This window comes from Eleginops maclovinus, chromosome 2, assembly GCF_036324505.1.
Source record: "Eleginops maclovinus isolate JMC-PN-2008 ecotype Puerto Natales chromosome 2, JC_Emac_rtc_rv5, whole genome shotgun sequence".
Classification (NCBI taxonomy): Eukaryota; Metazoa; Chordata; class Actinopteri; order Perciformes; family Eleginopidae; genus Eleginops; species Eleginops maclovinus.
The window spans coordinates 20,750,050-20,772,918 of NC_086350.1; the positions used below are offsets into that span (position 1 = coordinate 20,750,050).

The 22,869-nt window shown below is 42.0% G+C and overlaps 1 protein-coding gene across 1 annotated transcript in view; it reads right to left on the minus strand.

Annotated features, from left to right (window-relative positions):
• cdh13 (cadherin 13, H-cadherin (heart)) overlaps nt 1-11,882 on the minus strand; it is a 311,007-nt gene extending 299,125 nt beyond the window's left edge. Inside the window, exon 1 of the mRNA XM_063903445.1 lies at nt 11,670-11,882. Within this exon, the coding sequence (XP_063759515.1) occupies nt 11,670-11,714 (45 nt within the window). The 5' untranslated portion in view covers nt 11,715-11,882. The remainder of the gene's footprint in view (nt 1-11,669) is intronic.
• Between the last annotated feature and the right edge of the window lie 10,987 nt (nt 11,883-22,869).

Consider the following 22,869-nt stretch of genomic DNA (forward strand, 5'->3'; position numbering starts at 1 on the left):
AGACATACTTTTATTAATCCCTTACAGGGAAATTGCTTTCTCTACTCTGTTGTGTTGACACACATTAGACACACAGAGGATATACATGCACAAACACAGAGGAAATACATGCACACACAACCACATGAAGAGGAGAGGTGGCAGAGCAGAGAGGCAGGTACCCGGCGCCAAGGGAGCAGATAGAGGTTAGGTGCCTTGCTCAAGGGCACCTCGGCAGTGGCCTAGGAGGAGAACTGGCACCTCTCCAGCTACCAGCTCACTCCATATTTTAAATATGCACAATAAGGTCATTGGATGTTATTTGTGCCAAAACTTTTTTCATACTACAACAAAGGGAAAATCTGTCCTACCTCCAATTGTCTGATGGGGATATTCTTAACCTTACCAAACAAATCTTCTCCATTTTTTGGGGCATAATATTTAATGGACCGACATGAGAGTGATATCAAGAGGGGAAAAAAGTATATATATATATATATATATATATTCCCTTTGTGTAGGGGCTTTTGTGTTTGCAGAAGAGTTGATCCACTGGAGTAATGATAGAACATACAGCAGAAATGTATACTAGTATATAATTCAAAAAGATTTCTGCAGGTATGAGTTTTACAAAATAAGTAGGCTATGTAACCATGGTGACATATTATAGGTGTGTGCATCAGACAGCAAGAGTCTTGCTGCACTGAAGCCACACTATGCCAAGGCAGAATATCATAAATCAGAGAATAGAGCCAGGATAATACAAGCCTGTGTCCTCTTTTGGTTTGAATAGAATGGAACTGTAATGGATGTGCATGTTCTTGTCCTGAATACCTGAACATGATATGCTGTAAAGCTCTGTAGATAAAGATAAATCTGAAGTGACATCAAAGACTTTGTGAAATTGCTCATGCTTCCTTGAATCCAACCGAGACATACAGCTCCAGAAAAAATTAAGAGACCACCGCAGCATTATCAGTTTATCTGGTTTTATTATTTATAGGTATGTCCTTGAGTTAAATGTCTTTCGTTTTTTTTTCTTTGTATTTTATAAACTACGAACAACATTTCTCTGTGTTGGGATTCAACAGACACTGGAATGGCTGCCATACATGTAGTAGAACAATATGGACTGGTCTCTTCATTTTTTTCCGGAGCTGTACATTGTTTCTGAATGTCTTCTATTAACAAAACAAGTGCAATTGGATGAAACATCTCATCAAATATATGTGTGAACACTAATTCTAAAAACGAAAAGTATATATTGACACAATGCTTTCAGGGTTACAACTTTTAAACCTGAAGGTTGCCAGTTTGGATTGAATAGTGGACATTTAATGATAGCAGTGGCATTACAGTAATTTGTGTTAATTACATCGGCAAGTGAAACACATTGTTGTGAACTATTCCAGGTGCTTTCTCTATACACACTCTAGCTACTGCTGAATAGGACACTGTTCTTTCTACTGTTGCTCCATTAGAAATAATTATCTCCCATCGATCTTTCAAACCCTCTGTGGAGCACTGGCAGTCTCAGTCTTCAGCTGTCTGTCATCAGAGTGTGTGTGCTTGAGGATGTGTGTGACATGCACATCCTAGGTCTGTGCACAACTGTGTTTGACTTGTGGCCGCCTGCTATAGTTCCTGTAATTCTATAGGTGGCTTGTCCCAGTGCAGCAGCAGAGCGTGTCTCCTAGTGGGACTCAAGGAAAGGTAAAAAAAAGCCCTCTTTGAGCAGGTCAACCCCACAGGGCTCTGTAATGGTGAATGCACTGATAACCGGCCACCCTGTGTGACTCTACTGCTGTGTGAAAAACCAAGCCGTCAGTATGGGGGCCACCACAGCGGAAAATTGTGTCCAGTAAAGCGTGCAGGAAGGGAAGAGGATGTGACAGTGAAGGCATGCAATCCTAATGAAAATCAAATCCAGTCAGCTTTCTCCTTAGAGAATCTCAGGAAGCCTATAGCCTAGCTGTCAGCCCCCTATAGCCGATCGGAGTGGTGAAAATCACATAATTAGGGGGGCTGAGGCCAACTCTACATAGGTGCAAATGCCGTTGTCAGGTGAAAATTTTCAAAACACTTTTGATTTTAATGACTTCCGTTCATTTTTTTTTTGTCGTTTGAATTAGTCACAGCATGTGTGTGAGGGGGCGGATGCCACATCTCTATGGAAATCACTGCACTCATCTGCCAGGCCTCAGTTAAAGCCGCAGTCTTGTCGTTACCATCATTACTGCTGCCTCAGCCTTCCCATGAGTTTCACAGAACGACCAACTTCACCAAAAGCCCTTAAGTGTACTTGGAAATGGCTATCCAAGCACTTATCCAAATGGTTTGTGAGCTCCGTGCCCTAAACTCTATGCTTTAATTACTTCAGGTCTGCAGGATACATTTCTGCATGGATCGCCCAACGTAGGAAGTCAATGAGGCGGTCTTACTATTTTTGGAAGAATATCTCAAGATCAAAGTGTACGCAAACAGGCTAAATGAGTATATGAACAACAGCTAGGAATGGAAGCCAATGGGCAGTTTTTGGTAGCTATGGTGAAAGGCCATGCATGGTGCTGTCACATGAGATGGATTATAGAAGAAAAAACACAAGACCTGGTGATCAAAGAGATATTTCTCTGATCTCAAAACATCACACACCTGTCCTTTGAACCACAACAATGATTCATTTCCCCCAAGCAATAGCCTATGGCTTCTTAATGACTTACACTCCACTCAACCAGGCCTTTTGTCTATGACATCCGAGCAACTGGAAGTAGTACCTTTGTAGATGAGAAACCTTTCATTAAGAATGAAGAAGGCTATTTCCTTTGTGAACATATGAATCTGCAATTAATGAATATAGCAGTTCTATAATATTTCCTGTCCTAAATATTGCATGAAAGTAATATCAAAGTGGGTATCATTAGGGCACCAATCCAACTGACTTCAAACTGTTTCACAAAATACTGAAACCAGTACAAAGAACTATCATGGACAAGGTCATTACTGTACGTACCCAATGGCATCCTCCTTGGCTTTTTTTCCTCCACTTAATTATTTTTCTTCATCATTTAATTCATTTGTAAGCTCAAAGCAAAGCAAATGCCCTCTTTTATATGAGAAAAAGCAATATTAATCGTGTCTAAAGGAATTCAACGGATGTGGCAGCCCTCTCTTTCGGTGGCAGGCAAAAATTGGCCCTCTCCCATTCCCCCACATGCTGACATCCAAAGCAATAAGTGGGAAGAGCAATTCTAATTGCCTTGAAGCGACCTGCCTGCGTAGGCACCAATGTAGTGCTTTGTGTGCTTGCTTCAAATGAGTCCTCCAGTTCTGTTTCTTGACAGTAAAGAGCAGGGGTGTAAATGGCTACTCTACCTCCACACAGCAGTTTTTTAAAAAAAATCCTCTTACCTTGTACAATGCTGGCATAAAGACACAGGCAAAACATGCGTTTACACTTACAGATTCACACACCACTTAAAAGAGGATTTGAGTGTCAATTACATTTGACAACCCTTCAAACAATATCTGTCGTTATGTCGCCATCCAGGCAGTAGGGGTGGTACTGCACACACCAGGGCAGACAAAAAGATAGACTTTTTTTTTTCTTCTCACAGGTCAAAAAATGTCTCCCATCTAATGTCTCCTGCAACACTTGAGCTGGTATAATGTAGGAATGTAGCTAACAGACAGGAAGAGAAAGGGCAGCAATTTGATTAGAGATAAGATTACGTGAATTGCCGGCTGAAGAGAGGAGAAAAGAGACACATTAAGGAGAGGAAGAGGAGAACGGAAAGGAAGGTGAGCTGATGAAAAGTGGTAAAGAAACAAAAGGATAAAGTGAGTTAGCTGGGGTGATTTCTTGTAAAAGTCAAGAAGACCTTCTCAGCTATCAGTTCCGTTTAACAGCAGAGAGGGATTTGATTACTTCAAAGACACTTGCTGAACACGGAGTGAAGTGAAAAACCCCCGAAGTCGTGTTGGGAGAGAATGAAAAAGTAGGGCTGATGCCTTCAAACAGTCACATCTCATGCTCCAAGAATAAAGTGGCACATCATAGAATTTGGATTCCTCTTGAGCTTTACAGCCAATGTTAACGTCAAGGTGATGATACATTGTGTATGATTATACAGGTTTAAGACTATACGTATCATTCCTTACTACTTTCATACTTGCGACAAAGGACCAGCATGTTTATCTGGCCTTCTTCTAAGACTAACCTTGAGATCTGTTTCGAATAAACCAAAATGCCACTTTCAAAACAAGTGTCAACATAGAACTATTATGTGGAGGATTTAACAATCACAGTGGATTAGGAAGCGAGAAATGAGAAGCTTTATGAAGTGCAGCGGTCAGCAGAAGCACTTGGGTGTCTCTGTGCATAAAGAATAAAGCCAAAACAGCATCCATGATTAATCAGCGGGATGCAAGCCTGCGCCACTAAGTAATCTTCAGTTCTGTTAGCTATCTTTGCAAACTAAATTAGTATGTAAAGAAAAATTCACATATAGTGAGCGGCAAATTAAATGAAGCAACTGAATTAACACCTTGCTATCACAGTCGCAACAGACACTTAGTATGATAAGCATCATAAAGCTAGGTTTTATATCACTGCTAATGTGCTGGACTGCAATAGACTTTACAGCTGTTTTTAATTTCCTGTTTTTTCCTGTGTTTGTTTCACCACTATACTGTAATAAAAATGTGCTGTGGGTGGTTAATGTAAAACAGATGGGGTTGTCTTCCTAACTTCTTAATTGTAAAGTGTTTTGTTACTCACTTAGCAGATCTTTTGCATGTTTCAGTTTATTTTTCCGTTTGTGACCACTTCTGGTTCATTTGAGGATAGGAACAACATATTAGTATGCCAGAGGTAATCCATAGAGGTAGTGCAAGGTAAGCATCACATACTCTTGTGTTCAGAAGTACAGTCAGACATTTCTAAACCTTATTAAACTCTTAAGTGGCCACCCTGATAAATAAATCATTGATGAGGACCTCAGAGAGATACAAAAAAGTGCTCTTTTAGGTGTTTATCTAAATTTGTGTGTAAAGCCTAATTGGGGCTAGGTGGTGTTGAAAGCTGGCAGTGTTGTTTCCTCCTGAGGTATTAAAGCACAGTGGATAACTGTTTGGATTTTGAATTTTCCTCCCCAGTGCTCCATTTGGTTTGATAAGTGAAATTAAATACGAGACAAGGGAAAAACAGAGCCTGTTTAATTTGCTTCTTTTTCTGAATGCAGACCAAAACTCCAAGACTTTGATTTCTATACATTGCATTATATTTCTCATGTAAACAGCAATGTTTTGATAAAGCAAGACACATCACGCTGCTGAAAGGCTACCAATACACTCATGAAAAATAGATCAAGTGCAGCTTGAAGAAATCTCCATCACCCTCTTTTAACCCTGTAGCTACAATTGGCAATACAGCCAGTGATGAAAAGCTATTCAGTGATGTATGCTAAGTGGCTCTTTTTCATGACTCACCAACAAGCTACAATGCATCTATTACCTTAACCAAATAAAAGTGCATCACACCAACAATGGAGCACTACTCACTGCAAGGCTAATGCAACTCACAACATCATTGCTTGCCACTATCATGGACAAAAACTACTCTTGTGGAAAAAATTGGACCCTGCAGTACCATCTCTTTTACATGAATACTCCCACTGTGCTGCTGGCGGCTTCACACACTCTGCAGCAATAGAGAGGAGTCATTGCAATCACGCTGAGAAAAAAAAAAAGAAACTTGTTCCTCTTGCCAAACATAGGCTCCATCGTGTGTGTGTGTGTGTGTGTGTGTGTGTGTGTGTGTGTGTGTGTGTGTGTGTGTGTGTGTGTGTGTGTGTGTGTGTGTGTGTGTGTGTGTGTGTGTGTGTGTGTGTGTGTGTGTGTGTGTGTGTGTGAGACAGAAAAAGAAAAGAGGACATATCTGGATGTTTTCGAGTTTGGCGAAGAGACAGACAAACAGAGTGGGTGAATAGCTCATGAATATCTGTAATGTGTTACAGAGAGCATTTGTCAGAGTTGATGGCGGAGGAGGAGGCGACATGGGCACAGAGAAAGTGAGAGACGAGGGGTGGGGACCATGTCTCGCGTCCTCACACACTTTAAGTTTTGTACGAGGGGATAGCTGGGTTTTTTTTAGGCTACATAGTTGCTTTTTCTTTCAGTTGCTGTCCCTACCTGGGTATCTATATTGCTATCTGTCACCTACTTTAAATTTGTGCTTGTTCATCTGATGTCTGACCACAAAACTGACAAGAGGAGGACAAACCAAGATGAAAGTGTGATCAACTGAAAGGACAGCATTGCTTTGTAATGCCCTGTCCTTCACACATGGTTACTGAGGCATTTTGTGTGTATGTGTTTCTCTTCACTGCTTTCTCTTCCCACTAAAACTCATCAGCACTCACAAATAAGCCATTAATCCACTCTCCTAGGATTCAGGGTTTTTGCCGTTTTTTTCACTTGGCTCATTTCACGAATATACCAACCAATGTCCATTGGCGTTTCGCATAATTAGGCCACTTATATCGAATACAAGCAGATTCTAATGGAGCGCTAAGGGGACATATTTACTTTAATTACTACTCTCGCTATCTCCATCCCTCATCCTGGCTCGCTTCATCCTGCTTTCAAATCCACTCCTTTGACTCAGGAGAGCGGGCTGGCAACGTCAAGGGAGAGAAGATTGAGGAAGAGTGTGTTTCCCTCAAAGGTCACGCCCTCCCACGGCGGAGTTAAGATAGTGTTTGACCTTACAGCCCATTACAGCGGAGTGCTGCTCAACCACAGTCACAGGGGAACAAATGGATACATATAAAAATGGTGTGTTTCAGACTCTCCCATTAAAAGAAAAGGGGCACAAATGTGTTTGTGCATATCCTTCTGTGTGTTGGTGTGCATGCGTGTATGTGTTTACTTACAGTATGCTTTTAGAGTAAGATGTTATCTATCAATAACCGCTGACTCACAAAAAAAAATCCAAAGACCACATAGCACCACAGATTGTGATTGGCAGTGTACTTTCACACAGGAAAAAGCAAAAGATAAGTAGAATGTGAAGGCACCCAAAACCTCAAAGCCCCTCACTAGAAAGCCTATTTGCTAGTCGATTGTTAGAATAGGAATAACACAAGTGTACATTTAGACAGCGATGTCTACAGTTCATTGGTATTGGCCTGCTCTGGCTTGAGCAATTTCATTTTGCTTTTTATCCTGAGTGTTTTTTGTGTCGCTGTAGGCTGGTAAAATTGCAAACCTCTCTACAATTTCTCTAAACTCTAACCCTTTATCCCGTCTGCTCGACCATGGGAGAGGAAACACCAGCGAGCATTTAAAAGGAGAAGAACGGGGCAGCCAGGAAGGTTAGGGAAGACACTGTTAAAAGAAGAAAGAAATCATCCAGCTTAATGACTGGAAATTCCTCATTTGTGTAGCCTTTGTATCCTGTCATACTGTTGCTCCTTAACCACTGTGTCCATATGGAAATAGCCCTCGGTAACTCGGGTGGACGGTTCACACACAGATAGCTTCTTCAGAGAAACAAGAGGTAAGCTGAAGGTCGGCCGGCTTTAAAAGGATCATTCATAGCCCCGGTGCCAGAAATGACATGGCTCCATCTGTCCAGTTCATAGAGCGGAAGCCACAGGAAAGTTTGCCCTTCAATATATGACCAAACAAGAAAAACCTATGATTAGAAAAATGCCTCAGCATTGAAAAATAATACAGAATGCATGTGTTCCTGTTCATTTCTCACACCTGTTGCTGCTCTCCTGAATAATAAATGGTCCTTGACATACCAGGAATAGCCATGTCCTCTCTTTTTGATAATTCTAGATCAATGAGCTGCCTCCATGACCGAGGGAGGATGAGACAAAAGAGGAGAGTCAGAGAGGATAAAAGTATAAAGCGTGGCTGTCTGTGTCAGGCATCTCCGGTGCGAGTTTGTTTATGTGTCACCACGAAGGTCAGCCCTCTTCATGAGTAACAGAACACCATGGAAACTCTTTGCCTCCAGTGCCTCACTTGAAGCATTATTCCCAGAGACTGTGACCTCCCTCCTCTCTCTCTGTATCTGCCTCTCCCTGTGCCCGTGGCGGCTTAAACAGGACACTTTAACAGTCCGTTGGTCACCGTGCCTATAAATGTCTGTGACAGCAAATCTTACCGCAGACACGCCCAGGTAGCAGCCCAGAATTTAAACTGTGAGTATAACTGTCATACTGGGGAGAGGGAGTGACAGAAGGAATCACAGAGAAAGCATTTAATGAAAGAAAATTATATTTTAGAGGAAATAATTGAGGGATTAAAGGTTGGCAAATCACATTAATTTGTTAAAACACTATTACGGTTGGATGTAAATGGGTGGTGAAACAAAACACAAGATGAAAGGGGCTGCAAATATAGAAGACAGATAAAGGGGTGGGAAGACAAGGTGAAGTACTCCGTATGGGTAAAGAAGGGGAGAAAACTCTTCACACCTGCACCTCCCAGCTGTGCTTATTCTGAATCATTGCTCCACCCGGAGAGACTGCTTAGCGTTTCATTTGGAAAACAGGGATTTATTAGCAGGGAGGGGGCTGCTACTGGCGTGTGTGCTCATACTGTATGTGGGGGTGTGTGTGGTGGGAGGAGAGCATTGCGGCTTATTGCAAAGAGGAACTTGGCTCCTTACCTGAGCATCCATAAATAAGAGTAACCTCATTTGATCCCAGACACCATAATACTGTGAGATTGAGCGTTCAAGTCATTCTGAAACAGGGGGGTGGGGATTACAAGCTGAACATATGATAAATGTTTTTAGTGATGTTTCCATTGGTATTAATGGGTTTTTTTCATCTAATGGATCCATCTACATGTGGGGGGTATTCAAACATATTTACAGCTACCGCCTTAGGTGGGACAGCCAGATGATAAAGATTTCCCCATAGAGCTGGGTCAGCATTTAAATCAGCCAGCCACAAGTACAGGCCAAAAGACAGCCAGCAACATACATCTCACCTGCTACAGATCTGGCACTGTCTTTGAGTGTATCACTTGATTTATTTAACGGATGCAAAGTCCTTGAGTCAAGCAGTTGCCTCCTTGTCTGCTGTAGGAGGATGATTTCCTTTTAGACTTTGGAGAGGGAAAGCTTCAATGATGTGTTCTATTACTGGTTGTCCCAATAAGCAAAGAAGAGATTTGAGTTGCTGCCGCACCCTTTATCATTTTTGAAGGTTCACTAATGTTTTCTTGGGAGGTTGGTAGTATTTGTTAAGTGGGGTCTGATGATTGTTGGGGACAAACACCTTGTTGGTAGTGCATTTTTTTTTTTCAATCAGGAGGTTGTGGGTTCGATTGTGGTTTTACAGTCAACATGACGATTTATCCTTGGGCACTTAATGCTAATTTGTTCCCAACAGCATGGGCAATGGTGGGTGTATGTTGGCTTCCTTGAGCAGGTGGCACCTTGCATGGCAGCCCCTGCGTCTGTATGGATGGGTGAATGATGACTTGTATAAGTAAAAGTGCTTCGAGGAGAGGCAATGACTGGATTAAATGATTTATAAATACAGTCAATTAACCGATCTTGGACGCAAATTACTTTCCAAGCAGGCTGGTTAATAAGGTCTGCTGGTGTTTTTTAATTGTCAACTAGTTAAATTGTTGGGGGAGGAACATTTTTTAACAAACCCCTCATAATTGTTACAGAGATTATGATGAATTGTGTATTATTTGATGCCATTAAATCTAATTGTATTATAAAAATTCTAATTCTCTTTTTGGAAAACCAAACCCAAAAGTTTCTATTGGCCCAAATTAACTTGTTTTAGAGGAATGGACACCTAGTTCTTGTTTCATTTGCATACATTGTGTAGCTATAGATATTCAGTTTTTATTGATGCACAAAATGTTTGCAGTAACTTTTGTGTTTACATTAGTGGGGGGTTTTTTTCCTGACATCCAGTGCTAGAGAGGAAACGTATATTAAAAAGAAGAAAAGTATTTTTGTGTACAACACATATCTCTTTGTAGGGATAGTGAAAGGATCTAGTCAATGGAAAAAAGCCTCCCCAGTGTGTGTATGGTGGGCGGTGTGGAGTGCATCTGTGTTCAAGAGGGGGCAGATCCTAATCAATAAAACGTAGAGCTAAATAATTTCTTTTGTAGGCACTATTAGCCTGAATCATGACCGCCTCAGACCATAAGATCGAACTACAACGTGGAAATGAGCCGATGGCTTATCCAATTAAAAATGAATAATACACAACAGAAAGTGTGCACTAAGCCTACACAGGTCAAACAAGAAATACCAAATGAGCCGTGCTGCCGGCTGCCTTTCAACACATCCTGCAGGAGAGAGAGAGAGGATAAGAAAGAATAGAGAAGGCAAGTTTAGGAGCAGCACAACAACACAGAGTTTCCCAAATTAGCTGTTTGCCTGCCATGCTTCAGGGCTCTCCCACTGTTGCTCTGCTCAGAAAAACTCTCAGCCTGGTTATTTCAAAAATTAGCTGCCGATTAAACTTTTGCAGCATGCCACGAGAGCAGACACTTTCATCAAGTAGGCTACAAGGTGATGACTAAAATGCATCATTTACACTGATCTCCTTGAAGGAAATATGTGTTATTTTTTCATTGTCAAAGGTCAAGGCAGATGGAGAAGAGCACCCCTGCAGCTTGTTGCATCTTTGCTCAAGGGCACATGATCTCGGCGATGTTATCCAAGCCTGTAAAAGTGCACATGAAGTGTTAAGAGATGTCACATCAAATTGAGTAGCTTTGATGGTGCCCTTCTCCATTTAAATAGTAATCTAAAGACGACTGGCAGACACAGCTGTTCAGAGTTAGACTCCCTCTCTCTCACTCCCTTTCCTTGCATATTAAAGTCAGATCAAACGGGCGAGTGCCTCTATCAGAGTGGGAATTAAGGCTTTATTAAATATCCCTAGAGAGAATCCGCGTCTACGGGGAGCAATAGACTGAGGGAAATAGAGAGGCGCCACAAATAACACAGCAGAGCGGCCAAGTTAGTTCTCTGTGACACCCTCCTCTCCTCTCCTCCATCCGCCTGTTTGCTTCCCACACACACACACACACACACACACACACACACACACACACACACACACACACACACACACACACACACACACACACACACACACACACACACACACACACACACACACAGAAGAAACGCTCAAGTTGGTGGCTGAGCGGAATATAGATGCGAATGGAGACAAGAAGTGGGAGCCGTGATTTGCACATAGACATAAGATACACCACTCTTTCTCTCCCTCTGCCTCTCCCTTGTTTTCTCTCCTTCCTTCCTTCTCTCTTCCTGGAAAAAAAAATGTTTTCAGGCATTCCTAAAGTGAGCGTTCGCCAGACGCCAAACCCGAGCCCCTCTGCCCCCCAAACTAGGTGCAACGAATGACAGCCGTGCGCACACAGAGAAGACTAAAAACGCTGATAAACTTGGCTCGGCACGGCACATACAGATCTGTGCAGGTGACTGATACGTGCCTGTATGTTCGGACTCGGGAGAAACTTGACAAGGCTTGCTATGTTCGCCAAGAGTAGCCCGAGCGAACAAAAGCAGGCAGTTGCCCCCCAAAAAGACGAATCTGCCTCTGTGGGAAACTGTCCATACATCCAACTCTCACTTACACGCACACACATGTTTTCTGTCTTACCTGGGGGATGAGGAAAGCCAAGAGGAGGCGGACTCCAATCTCCATGATGGGGTTTTGAAATTTCTCGCGGTGTGAAACAGAAAACAGATTCAAGACAGGATGATGTAGGCTGGGTCAGCTCTGCTCATAATTCCACTGTCCAAGCGCCTGGGAGAGAGGAAAGCCTTTCGCCGTGAACCTCCAGCTGCCAACTTCCCCAAAACACAACTGCAGTCTGATCAGCAAAGCATTGGATAATGGTGCCGAGACCACAGCCAATAGATTTATGAGGAGCGAGAGGAGGGGGGGGGTGAGACGGAGGGAGAGGGGAGTGGTGGTGGGGTGAGGAGAGGGCTCTATCTACAGTAAGTGGAGGGTCATCATCACTATTTTTTTTGTTATGTAGCCCACCCAATTATTTTGCGTAGTTTTGAGGCGCAGCAGTATAAGTTCGAAGATGCATCATCATGGGTCGTTTGTTTTCCCCTCATCAGACAGCTTTATAGCACTTATTGCAGCATCTATTATCCGGGCCCCCTTTTAAAGGTTGATTTACGGCTCCCACCGTCATATATTTAAGCCTCTATTAAATGCATCCTGTGTATGAGTGTGCTCAATACAGAGAGAGAAAAACTTCGGTAATCATTTTAGAGTTGTGCAACATTACAATAAAATTACAGTAAAAACATATAATGCCACAAAATATGTTGAGAACGCCATAGATTGCAATCTTCTCTCTCTGAATGTGATATAAACCGTAGATTTTGTTTATTCATCACAGTTTCCACTTCGTCCCAGCTCTGTAATGAATTTGTGTAGGGAATTTAATTTGGTTGTTTGTCAGATGGAGCGTTTCCCTGTTTTTTCTGAATACCTCCAGGATTTTATAGTCTTACATGAAATGAGTGTAAGGCTGCAACGATTACTTGCATTATCAATTAGTCCACCAAGATAAGCTCCATTTATCTCTTAATTGTTTGGCTTATAAAATGTCAGGAATCTTGTAAAAGTCTAAAAATTGTTGGTTTACAAAAAAAAGCCTAAATGCCGATTAAACCTTACTGGAGCACAAATGTTGTTTAATCCCAGATCTAAAAAGCGTTTGTGTAATAGTTCAAACCATCAATCACATTTATATGCCTTTTTTTATATGCTGTCTTTAGCTAGTATTTGGCGGCAGAAAATATCGCTTAATGATAATGTCAATTATACAGGACGCCACACATTCACAAGTGAGTTATCACCAAAATAAGTACATGGTGAGTAGTTGGACAAAATGAGGGACAACTGGTGAGCTTTTTGCTGGAGCACAGATCTAGAAGATAGTTTCCTCATGACTGGGAGCAGATGGTGCATGTGTCAACCATTGATTGTCATGTGGGGTCCTGTTGCTGTTGCTTCCTCTTGCTTGTCATTGCCTCATGGTGTAAGGTGTCTTCCCAGATGATGGGTTTTTCTCTTCTCTTTGAATGACCGTTCCATGTTTGGGATTTGTCCATCATCCATTCACCAGACATCGCCCAGCAAGCTGACTCATTGCTGCCTCATAAAAGAGTAGAGACTGCGAAGATGTGCTCTCTCCAGGTCTGCTGTGTGTATAATCATTTTCCTCCAGGGGATGCCCAGTATGCGCCTCAGGCAGTGCAGATGGAAGCTGATCTTGATGTGGTCCGAGGTTTTCTACCATGCAGGACTGTGCTAATGACAAATGCTCTGTATATCTGTGTGTTCTTGTAAATCATGATAGTACAATGGTCACAAATATACCTTAGCTATGAGAGAAGAAGCTGCTTTTGTGATGTGACAGCGGATGCATGGTTCAGCGACAGGTCATTGGTGAAGGCGGACCCAAGGTTTGTGAAAGTGCTTACTGCTTCAGTGTGTAGTTGTTCATGGTAATCGAGGGAGAAGGCATTCAGTGCCCAGTATTTTTTCAGACTGATGGTCAGAATGAAACCCTGACATGCTTGGGCATGAACCTCTAATGTTGCTCAAAAAGGGGGCCCTACCATTACACTGGACGGCATTTTTCTTCATAATGAAAAGCATTGGCACTTTACTTCATTTTGAGCCTTTATTATGTACTGATAACGCTATAAAGATTACTTAAAAACCAAATCTGCTGCTCAAAAAGGAACAATATACATTTGTTGATTTATTGTTTGCTATTTAGTGTCAATATGTAATATGAAAATGACTGAGCTTGAGAGCTGCAGACAGTCTTGAGATATTGAAAAGTTTTGGAAGACATTGTTGGTTTGGCCTTTAAGAAGTCAGTCCTTGCTCAGGTGCCCTTCAGAAAAAAACTCAATAGCTACAGCCTCGCTCTTCTATAACTGACTGTGACCTCTGAGTTTCCAGTTGGAAATAATCGATTAACTACCACATAATTATAAAAGTGGAAGACGGCTCATTTAAATTCAACCCTGTGGCTCACTAAAGTCCATACAAAATATAACCGCATGCATACAGTAGATTAATATTAGTCTTTGTATGGCTTCATAAAGTCAGGTAGGGCAGTCACCAGAGTATTTGGACTGTTGCATAATTAATTTAAAGGTTGATGCAACTAAAATGTTTTCTAGCATCTGAAATTACAAGAGGATTATTATGATTGCATAATTTTCATCCTTAAGTCTTGAAAGTGCCCTATTATGCACATTTTGAGGTTCACATTGTATTTTGTGTCTCTTCTGTGACATGTTTACGGGCTTAAATGTTCAAAAAGTGCTCTGTTTTTCTCATACTGCCTGTGCTGCAGCACCTCTTTTCCCCCTTTGCCTGAAACCATAGTCGAGGCTGCTCTGATTGGTTAGCTGGTCGCCTCTGTTGTGATTTGTCCCATCACCCTTAATCTATATTCTACAATGGGGTGGAAAACTAGCCAATGGAAGCGCAAGTGTTACATAGTGATGTAATTATGTTACATAAGTGAACAAAGGAGTCAAATCAAGGCGTTTCAGATGTGGAGGGAAAACCCCCAAAAAGCTCAATAGGGCCTCTGTACTTCATTAAAAAAAGGGGTCTTTGTTGATTGATGGTCAAAGTTTAGATATCCAGACACAACGGAGTGATTTCAATGAGCACACTAACTTTTTCTCATTCTAGGCCTAAAGGTCAGATATGTCTTAAGGTAGCCCATCAGTCTTTCTTAAGGGGCAGTGCTGTGAAAGAGTACACTTAATCTTCATGCAAAGTACCCTTAACCTCCAACCAGACACACTACACGGAATGAAACAGACAAATGAGTCCGCTGTACAGAGGAAGAACAAAGATAAAGGCAACCTCCCTCTGCCTCCATATTGTATCGTACTGTCCCACACATAAAAAAACATGTTATATGGGTGTATATAATGCGAAGACAGATTTTTGCATACATTCATTTTGAGTATGGGAAAAGAGCAAGGTTAGCTTGAGACAAAACTCAGGTGATGGTTTCTATGTCTCCCTCATTGCCTTTCCTTTCGTAATGGAAGTGAAAAATGAGGTTAGGAATTGTTGTGACGCCGGAGGAATTGCTTTTCCTGCACTATTTTTCTGCCATATTCATTTATCAGTTAAGTAAAGCCATTTGGAACATATCGGGCAGCTGTGGAGGAACCAGTGCACTCTGCAAGAAAGAAAGATGACTAAAATAATCAAATATAATGACGTGTAGTGGATGAAGAATAAAATGTCAAACAGTTTATAAAAGTTTCTGTCTGATGGTTCCATTTCATCCCTAGAGATTTTAGATATTGGGAAACACAGAAACAAAGTCATTTCGAGTTTGTAAGCCATGGCTGAGTGGAATCAACAAATCATGACAGAAATGTCTGTTTTGTGGCACAGAACGAGAGGTGTTGGCTCGGATAGTTTGACAGCTTTTAGGCTCAAATTAATTAGCTCAAAAGGCTCATGACTCAGTTTTGCAAACACAAAAACAGAGGGAATCTTAATTGCAATTTTAACAGCTTTATTTTCTATGGAAATCGGCTAATTGTAATGCTTTTCTGTCAACTGAACTGAGTTTTTGAATTCTCATCAAACCCAACATTGTGTTTTCTGTCATTCCCTTCTTGGATGTGTGTGAGGAACTGAGCAAATAAAGCACATGAAACACAGGCAGGAGAGAGAGAAACTCCCTCTGACGTGAAATTGGGATTTTAGCCTTAGCGGACTGTTTACGTGCACAAAAAACTATATAAGACAGTACAGAAAAGGGAAACCTCCAAAAAACATAAATGGGCCGATTTAAGCTTAACACAAACCTGGATCCTTTACCATATTACAACCTCAATACGTTTACTTCCCCTGCCTGGTATATTCACAACCTTCTTTTTCAAGTTCTACAGGTGTTTTGTAAATACGTCCCCAAGACCCAACCAATGTAACCCTAATGACACCAGTGAGACATCACCAGGGTTACTGTTCAGACCTTTGAAAGCTCACTCTACAACAGCTGAAGGATTGCACGGGTTAATAGTATATCTTGAGATGAGTAAATTGAACATTGATATTTGAGTTGTCAGTGGCATAGGCTTGAATAACTTAAATGACTTTAAAGGTTTACAACAACAGCCATTGTGTCTAGAGCATTAATGCGTACTGGTCTTTCCTCCTACAGCCTCTACACAATGCAAAATCTCTATGGTCCTGAAGCCTTGAACTGCAGCACAATATAACCATGTATACATGTTTCTAATTATTCAGATTCATTAGGCCAATCATCCGTAACAACAACATGAACACACAGGGGACACATGGGGAAGCAATTAGCTCCATTTATCTGATTCAGGCCACAAAACCTGCCGTCTCCCTCGTTCGCTCTCCCTCTCTGTGTTTTTCTCCATAGCCATAGCCAGTTATCACAGAATACTGTATGTTTTCTAGCTCATCCTACCTGAGTAATATTGCCACTAGATGGGGTTAAAGTATTCATACAAGATATACACTAATAATCTCTAAGTAAAAGAGAGAAACAACTACCTCTGATGTCCTCTCTTTCTTTTTTCAATAGGGGAGAAGGACCACTTTTTAAAAAAACAACAACTGACAAGTGGAAGACACAGTACAAAGCCCCAGACATGAGCCCATTCTATATCCAGAGGCCTACACTGAGAACCCTCCGTCTTCCCTGATAAAACTGTGGATGAAGGGATATTCCTATTGTAACGCACCCTGTATTTTCTTTCCTCGCACACTGTCTTCCTTCACATACAGCAGACATGATTGACAGAGAGAGGTGAGGCAGACGCCATGTTTCCTGAGAGGATGAAGACTGGATCACTGAAACTGACATCCTGACGCCACACAAGAAAATCTTTATGCCTGGGGACAACAAAAGTTGAAACTATATGCTTTGAACCGAAGGTAACACAACAAACAAAGGAATTCATGTTTAATCTGTTTTTTTTAAATAACAGGTTCAATGTAGGGAATGTGAAATATCTACAAATGGCAACCTCTCAGCACTGTTGGGTATTGGTATTGTACATTTAGTTAAAATACATTTTGCAGTATTTTGATGGTACTTTATCTAGACTCATATCTGCATTGTGATTTCAATTACTGATGTAGCCATTTACCAGACCAAGATTGTACAAATCCGATGTTATGAAGCAAACACTTATGAAAACAGGCCCAATTTTAAGAGCAGTGCAAACCTCACAAAAAAGTGCAGGTTAAAGCTTTCTGTTTGTCTTTCACTTTTTCAGATGAAATTTGTTTGATTTAGTTTTTCTTGTACATTGTCATTCTTTTAAATAAGTATTTGAACTTTTTCTAAATAGCTTTAGATTATCATATTACATTTCTCAAATGGGTAGATTTGCTGTTGTTTAAGTGCTTTATTGTACTTTATATCACCTGAGGAACATATCTGGGATTAAAGGACTAATGTCACAGCAGGATCTAGAAAAACTTGTCCATGCTTTCATCTTCAGTAGACTGTAATGGTGTCTTTACAGGTCTCACTAAGAAATCTATTAGAAAGCTGCAGCTGATTCAGAACGCTGCGGCTCGATTCCTCACTAACACGAAGAGAGTGGATCATCACATTACTCCAGTTCTGAGGTCTTAACACTGGCTTCCTGTCTGTCAAATAATTGATTTCAAAGTTCTGCTGCTGGTTTATAAAGCATTGAATGGTTTAGTCCCAAAATATATTTGTGATCTCCTGCTACATTATGAACCATCCAGAACTCTCAGGTCTTCTGGGGCGGGTCAGCTTTCTGTCCCCAGACTTAGAACTAAACAAGGAGAAGCAGCATTCAGTTATTGTGCTCCAAATATCTGGAACAAACTCCCAGAACCCTGCAGGTCCGCTGCTACTCTTACTACTTTTAAATCCAGGCTGAAAACATTTATTTTTGCCGCTGCTTTTAATTGAACTGTTCTTATGTAACATTGCACTGTAACCTTTATTCTGCATTATAACTTTTATTCATGTATATTGTGTTGAAACGTGCTGTATGAATAAACTTGCCTTGCCTTTATACGCTTGATTTTTTTTTAAACTCCATATATATACATCTATATCAGAAATATATTAATGATCCAAATATAAGTAAGAAAGTAACATTTATTTATAAAGTGCTTTTCACAGACAAGAAGTCACAAATTGCTTGACAAAGCATTAACACATTTTACAACCATAGAATGGCTAAGAACACATACATTGTGAAGCACACAATACACAGTAAAAACAAAATAAAACGCAATATAATTATACAATAAAATACACAAAACACACAAATCACCCAAACACCTGCCCAAACAGGAATGTCTTTAAATTACATTGAAGAGAATCAACAGATTCTGTGGACCGTAGATGTGCGGGCAGAGCGTTCCATAATTTAGGAGCCACGGCCTCGAACGCTCGTTCACCATGGTCTTAAGGTGAGTATGTGGGACAGACAGCAGATTTTATACATATTTGTTGTTTTGAATATATATAATAGAAAGTATTTATACGGGTTCTTTATCATATCATATATTAAAACATATTTGGATGTTGTTACTTTTATTTACACACTGTTGAAGCTGAATTTACTTCCTGTGATCTTCGCATTTGTGTATGTTTTTTTTTACACTCCCCTGACATTGCTCGATTCATGAATACATTTTTTTCAGCAGTACAGAGAAAACAACCCACAAAGGATTTCACATATAGGCAAATTGCGAGATAAATAGTACTTTTGTGTTATTACTGCCCTTAATAACATTGTCCTCCTTAAAACCTTGTGTGGCTACTCATACAGACCAAACCTAACCACTGTTGTCTTCAAGGTTTCAAGGTTTTCAAGGTTTTATTGGTCATATGCACAGCATAACGTATATGTTGGCAATGACAATGTTATATCCCATGCTCCTCCAACAACTCAACATACATGGTGCAAATAAGATAAATAAAATAGTGCAAAAAGAGAGAAGAATATTTACAATAACAACAATAAAGATTTGAGGATGTAAAATATACATATGTGGAATACATTGAAATGATTTTAATACTTTACACTGTTGAATGAGGAGGTATAGACAGATGCATATATTACGTATAAACAGATATGTATGGCAGATGTGTATAATATATATATATATATATATATGTGTGTGTACTATAAACAGATATAGATCCGCATTTAGATGTCTAAACAGTAGACATTCACAGAGCTCAGGAGTTCAGCAGTCTTATAGCCTGTGGTATAAAACTGTCTCTGAGTCTGGTGGTCTTGGTCCGGATGCTGCTGTACCATCTGCCAGACGGCAGCAGACAGAACAGATTGTTGCTGGGGTGATGGGGGTCCTTTAATATCCTACCGGCCTTCTTCCTACACCGCTGGGTGTAGAGGTCCTCCATGGATGGCAGCTCCGTCCTGGTGATGTGCTGAACAGTTTTCACCACCCTCTGTAGAGTCTTACGGTTGAGGGCGGTGCAACTGCCATACCAGGCGGTGATGCAGCCAGTCAGGATACTCTCGATGGTGCACCTGTAGAAGTTGCAGAGTATCCTGGAGACCATGTTGAACTTCCGCAGCCTGCGGAGGAAGAAGAGCCGCTGTCGAGCCGTCTTGGATATGATCCTGGTGTGATGTGTCCATGTCAGGTCCTCACTGATGTTAACCCTGAGGAACCTGAAGCTGCTGACTCTCTCCACAGGAGTCCCGTCGATGGTGATGGGTGTGTTTGCCTCTCTCTGCCTCTTCCTGTAGTCCACAATCAGCTCCTTTGTTTTGCTGACGTTAAGAAGGAGGTTGTTGTCCTGGCACCAAGATGTCAGGGCTCTGACCTCCTCTCTGTACGCCTTCTCTTCGCGTCTGTGATCAGGCCGATGTCGGTCGTGTCGTCAGCAAACTTGATGATGGTGTTGGAGCTGTGTGTGGCCACAGTCGTGCGTGAACAGGGAGTAGAGGAGAGGGCTGAGCACACAACCCTGAGGGGCTCCGGTGTTGAGGGTCAAGGTGGAGGATGTGATGTTCCCTATCCGCACTGCCTGGGATCTGCCCGTCAGGAAGCTCAGGATCCAGTCACAGAGGGCGCTGTTGAGCCCGAGATCCCTGAGCTTGGAGGGCACAATGGTGTTGAATGCTGAACTGTAGTCAATGAACAGCATTCTCACATAAGTGTTCCTCCGGTCCAGGTGGAAAAGGGCAGTGTGGAGGGTGAGGGAGATGGCGTCATCCGTGGACCTGTTTGCCCTGTAAGCAAACTGCAGGGGGTCCAGTGAGTCAGGGAGGGAGGAGGTGATAAAAGTTTTGACTAACCGCTCAAAGCACTTCATGATGATGGAGGTGAGTGCAACTGGGCAGTAGTCATTGAGGCAGATGGGTTTTGTCTTTTTGGGGACAGGGACAATGACGGACTCTTTAAAACATGTGGGGACTACAGACTGGAGCAGTGACCTATTGTCTGTCAACACATCTGCAAGCTGAGCTGCACACACCTTGAGGGCACGGCCATGGATGCCATCAGGTCCAGGAACCTTGTGTGTGTTGATCCTTTTCAGAGATCTACACACATCTGCACTGGTTAAAACCAGTGAGCAGGGATCCTGGGCCTTCTGTGCCTCCACAGCGGGGGCCTCTCAAAGCATGCATAAAATGTGTTCAGTTCATCTGGGAGAGATGCAGACACTTCCTCAGCACCACTCGTTGTCCTTTTGTAGTCTGTTATTGTTTTTAGTCCAGACCACAAGCTTCTGGCGTTGGAGCCCTTGCAGTTAGACTCCACCAGTGTCCCTGTATTGTCTTTTCGCACTGCTAATAGCTCTCAGGAGTGCATACCTGGAATTCCTGTACTCATCCAAATCACCACCGCTGTGCGCGATGGCCCGTGCTTTAAGTTTAGTTCGGACCTCGCCGTTTACCCAGGGCTTCTCATTTGGGAATGTCCGTAGGCCTACAGTAATCTGCGGCACGACGTCATCGATGCATTTGCCGATGTAGCAAATGACCGCGTCAGTGTGTGTATGTTTATATCGTCCTCCTCAAACACACACCACTCCGTGATGCCAAAGCAGTGGCGGAGACTGCTCGGACCAACGCTCCACAGGGCTTTATTTCCATGCCGGAAAGGAGTGTACACATTATCCAGTGTATTTCCACCGCGCGTGGGGCAGCTGACGTGCTGATAGTATTTCGGCAGGACTTTCTTCATGTTGGCTCGGTTAAAATCCCCGGCCACAATAAATGCAGCCCTATGGCCGTGAAGTCTCTGTCGATAATCCCATACAGCTCCTCCAGCGCTGTGTTGTTGTCAGCGTGCGGCGGAACATACACTGCTGTTAGAACAACAGATGTGAACTCCCTCGGCAGATAAAAAGGCCGGCATCCGATCATGATGTGCTCTAAGCTGGGAGAACAGTCCGAAGAAATTATTTCCGCATCTGAGCACCACTTATTGTTAATCATGAAGCACACACCTCCTCCCTTGCTCTTCCCCGAGTTTATTGTCCGGTCCTGGCGATGAATGGAGAATCCGTGTGGAGCAATGGCGGTGTCCGGATCGTGGGGTCGAGCCAAGTCTCCGTGAAAACCAAAACATTACAGGTATTAATGTCCCGTTGAGATGCCACCCTGCTACGGAGTTCGTCAAGTTTATTATCCAGGGATTGGACATTTGCCAGAAGTAAACTCGGTAGAGGAGGCCTGTTTTCACGTTTCCTCAGCCTGACCAGGACCCCGGCCCGGGATCCTCGCCGTCTTTTCCTCCTGCGCTCCACAGGTAGAGATCCAGCAGGTAAACACAGAGACTCTCCATTGTTTGCAGGTCGTGGTGGATTATTGCTGTCCACCAGCGACCTGAAGTTGTTCTCTATCATATTGGATGATAGGGCTCGGTTGGGCGGTTTGCATGTTGCAAAAAAAGTTAATAACAACCATGAAGTAAAACAATAAAAACACCAAGATGTGGAGTTGGTGAGGAGCTCGAGACACGGCAGCCATCCTCGGCGCCATCTTGCTTGTGGTTCAGCGTCCAGGCCCTCAGTTTCTATGAATCATTGTGAGCCCTGAACACCGGCCTATGATATATGTAAAAGAAAATACCACTTTCTGGACTGGAAAAAAAAAATGTGCGATGTACTTGTGGGAAGCAATTACATTTCCTTCAAAACGTATTTGACAAAACAAATTAGCCATTTCTGGCAGACAGGGTTGCACTGGCTTGCAAAGAGCCCTGACCTCAACCCTATCCGACACCTTTAGGATGAATTGGAACTTCCACTGTGAGTCTGGATTCATTGCTCAACATCAGTGGACAGCCTCACTAATGTGAGGCTTTCACACTATGCTTACCAATCATATGTGGATATACAGTTTGAGTTTCTTCATACATATGGCCATAATTGTTACCTTGCCATGTACAAGATGAGCATTGAAATACATGTGGATTAAAAAATGTTCAAGAATGAATCCAATATTAAAATTAAAAAAAATTGAAATTGATCTAATAGAAATTTAATTCAGATCAATTTAATCCAATTCTATTCAAGCTAGTGGAACTGGTAAAGGGGATTGAGTGCTTTGGCACATTGGCTCAACTGCTGAGTGCTAAAAGTGCCTGTATCATTTGATTAACCTCTGTACCAATAGGCCCTTTTCTTCTCTTAAACCCCGCCGCGTAGGTGGTCTATGGCCTTTTGCGCATTTAACAACCTAATAAGTTATATAAGGGTTATTCAAGTGTTCATACTCATGCATGGCATTTTTCTTGTAAATCTATGGGAATAGCATCATATAGC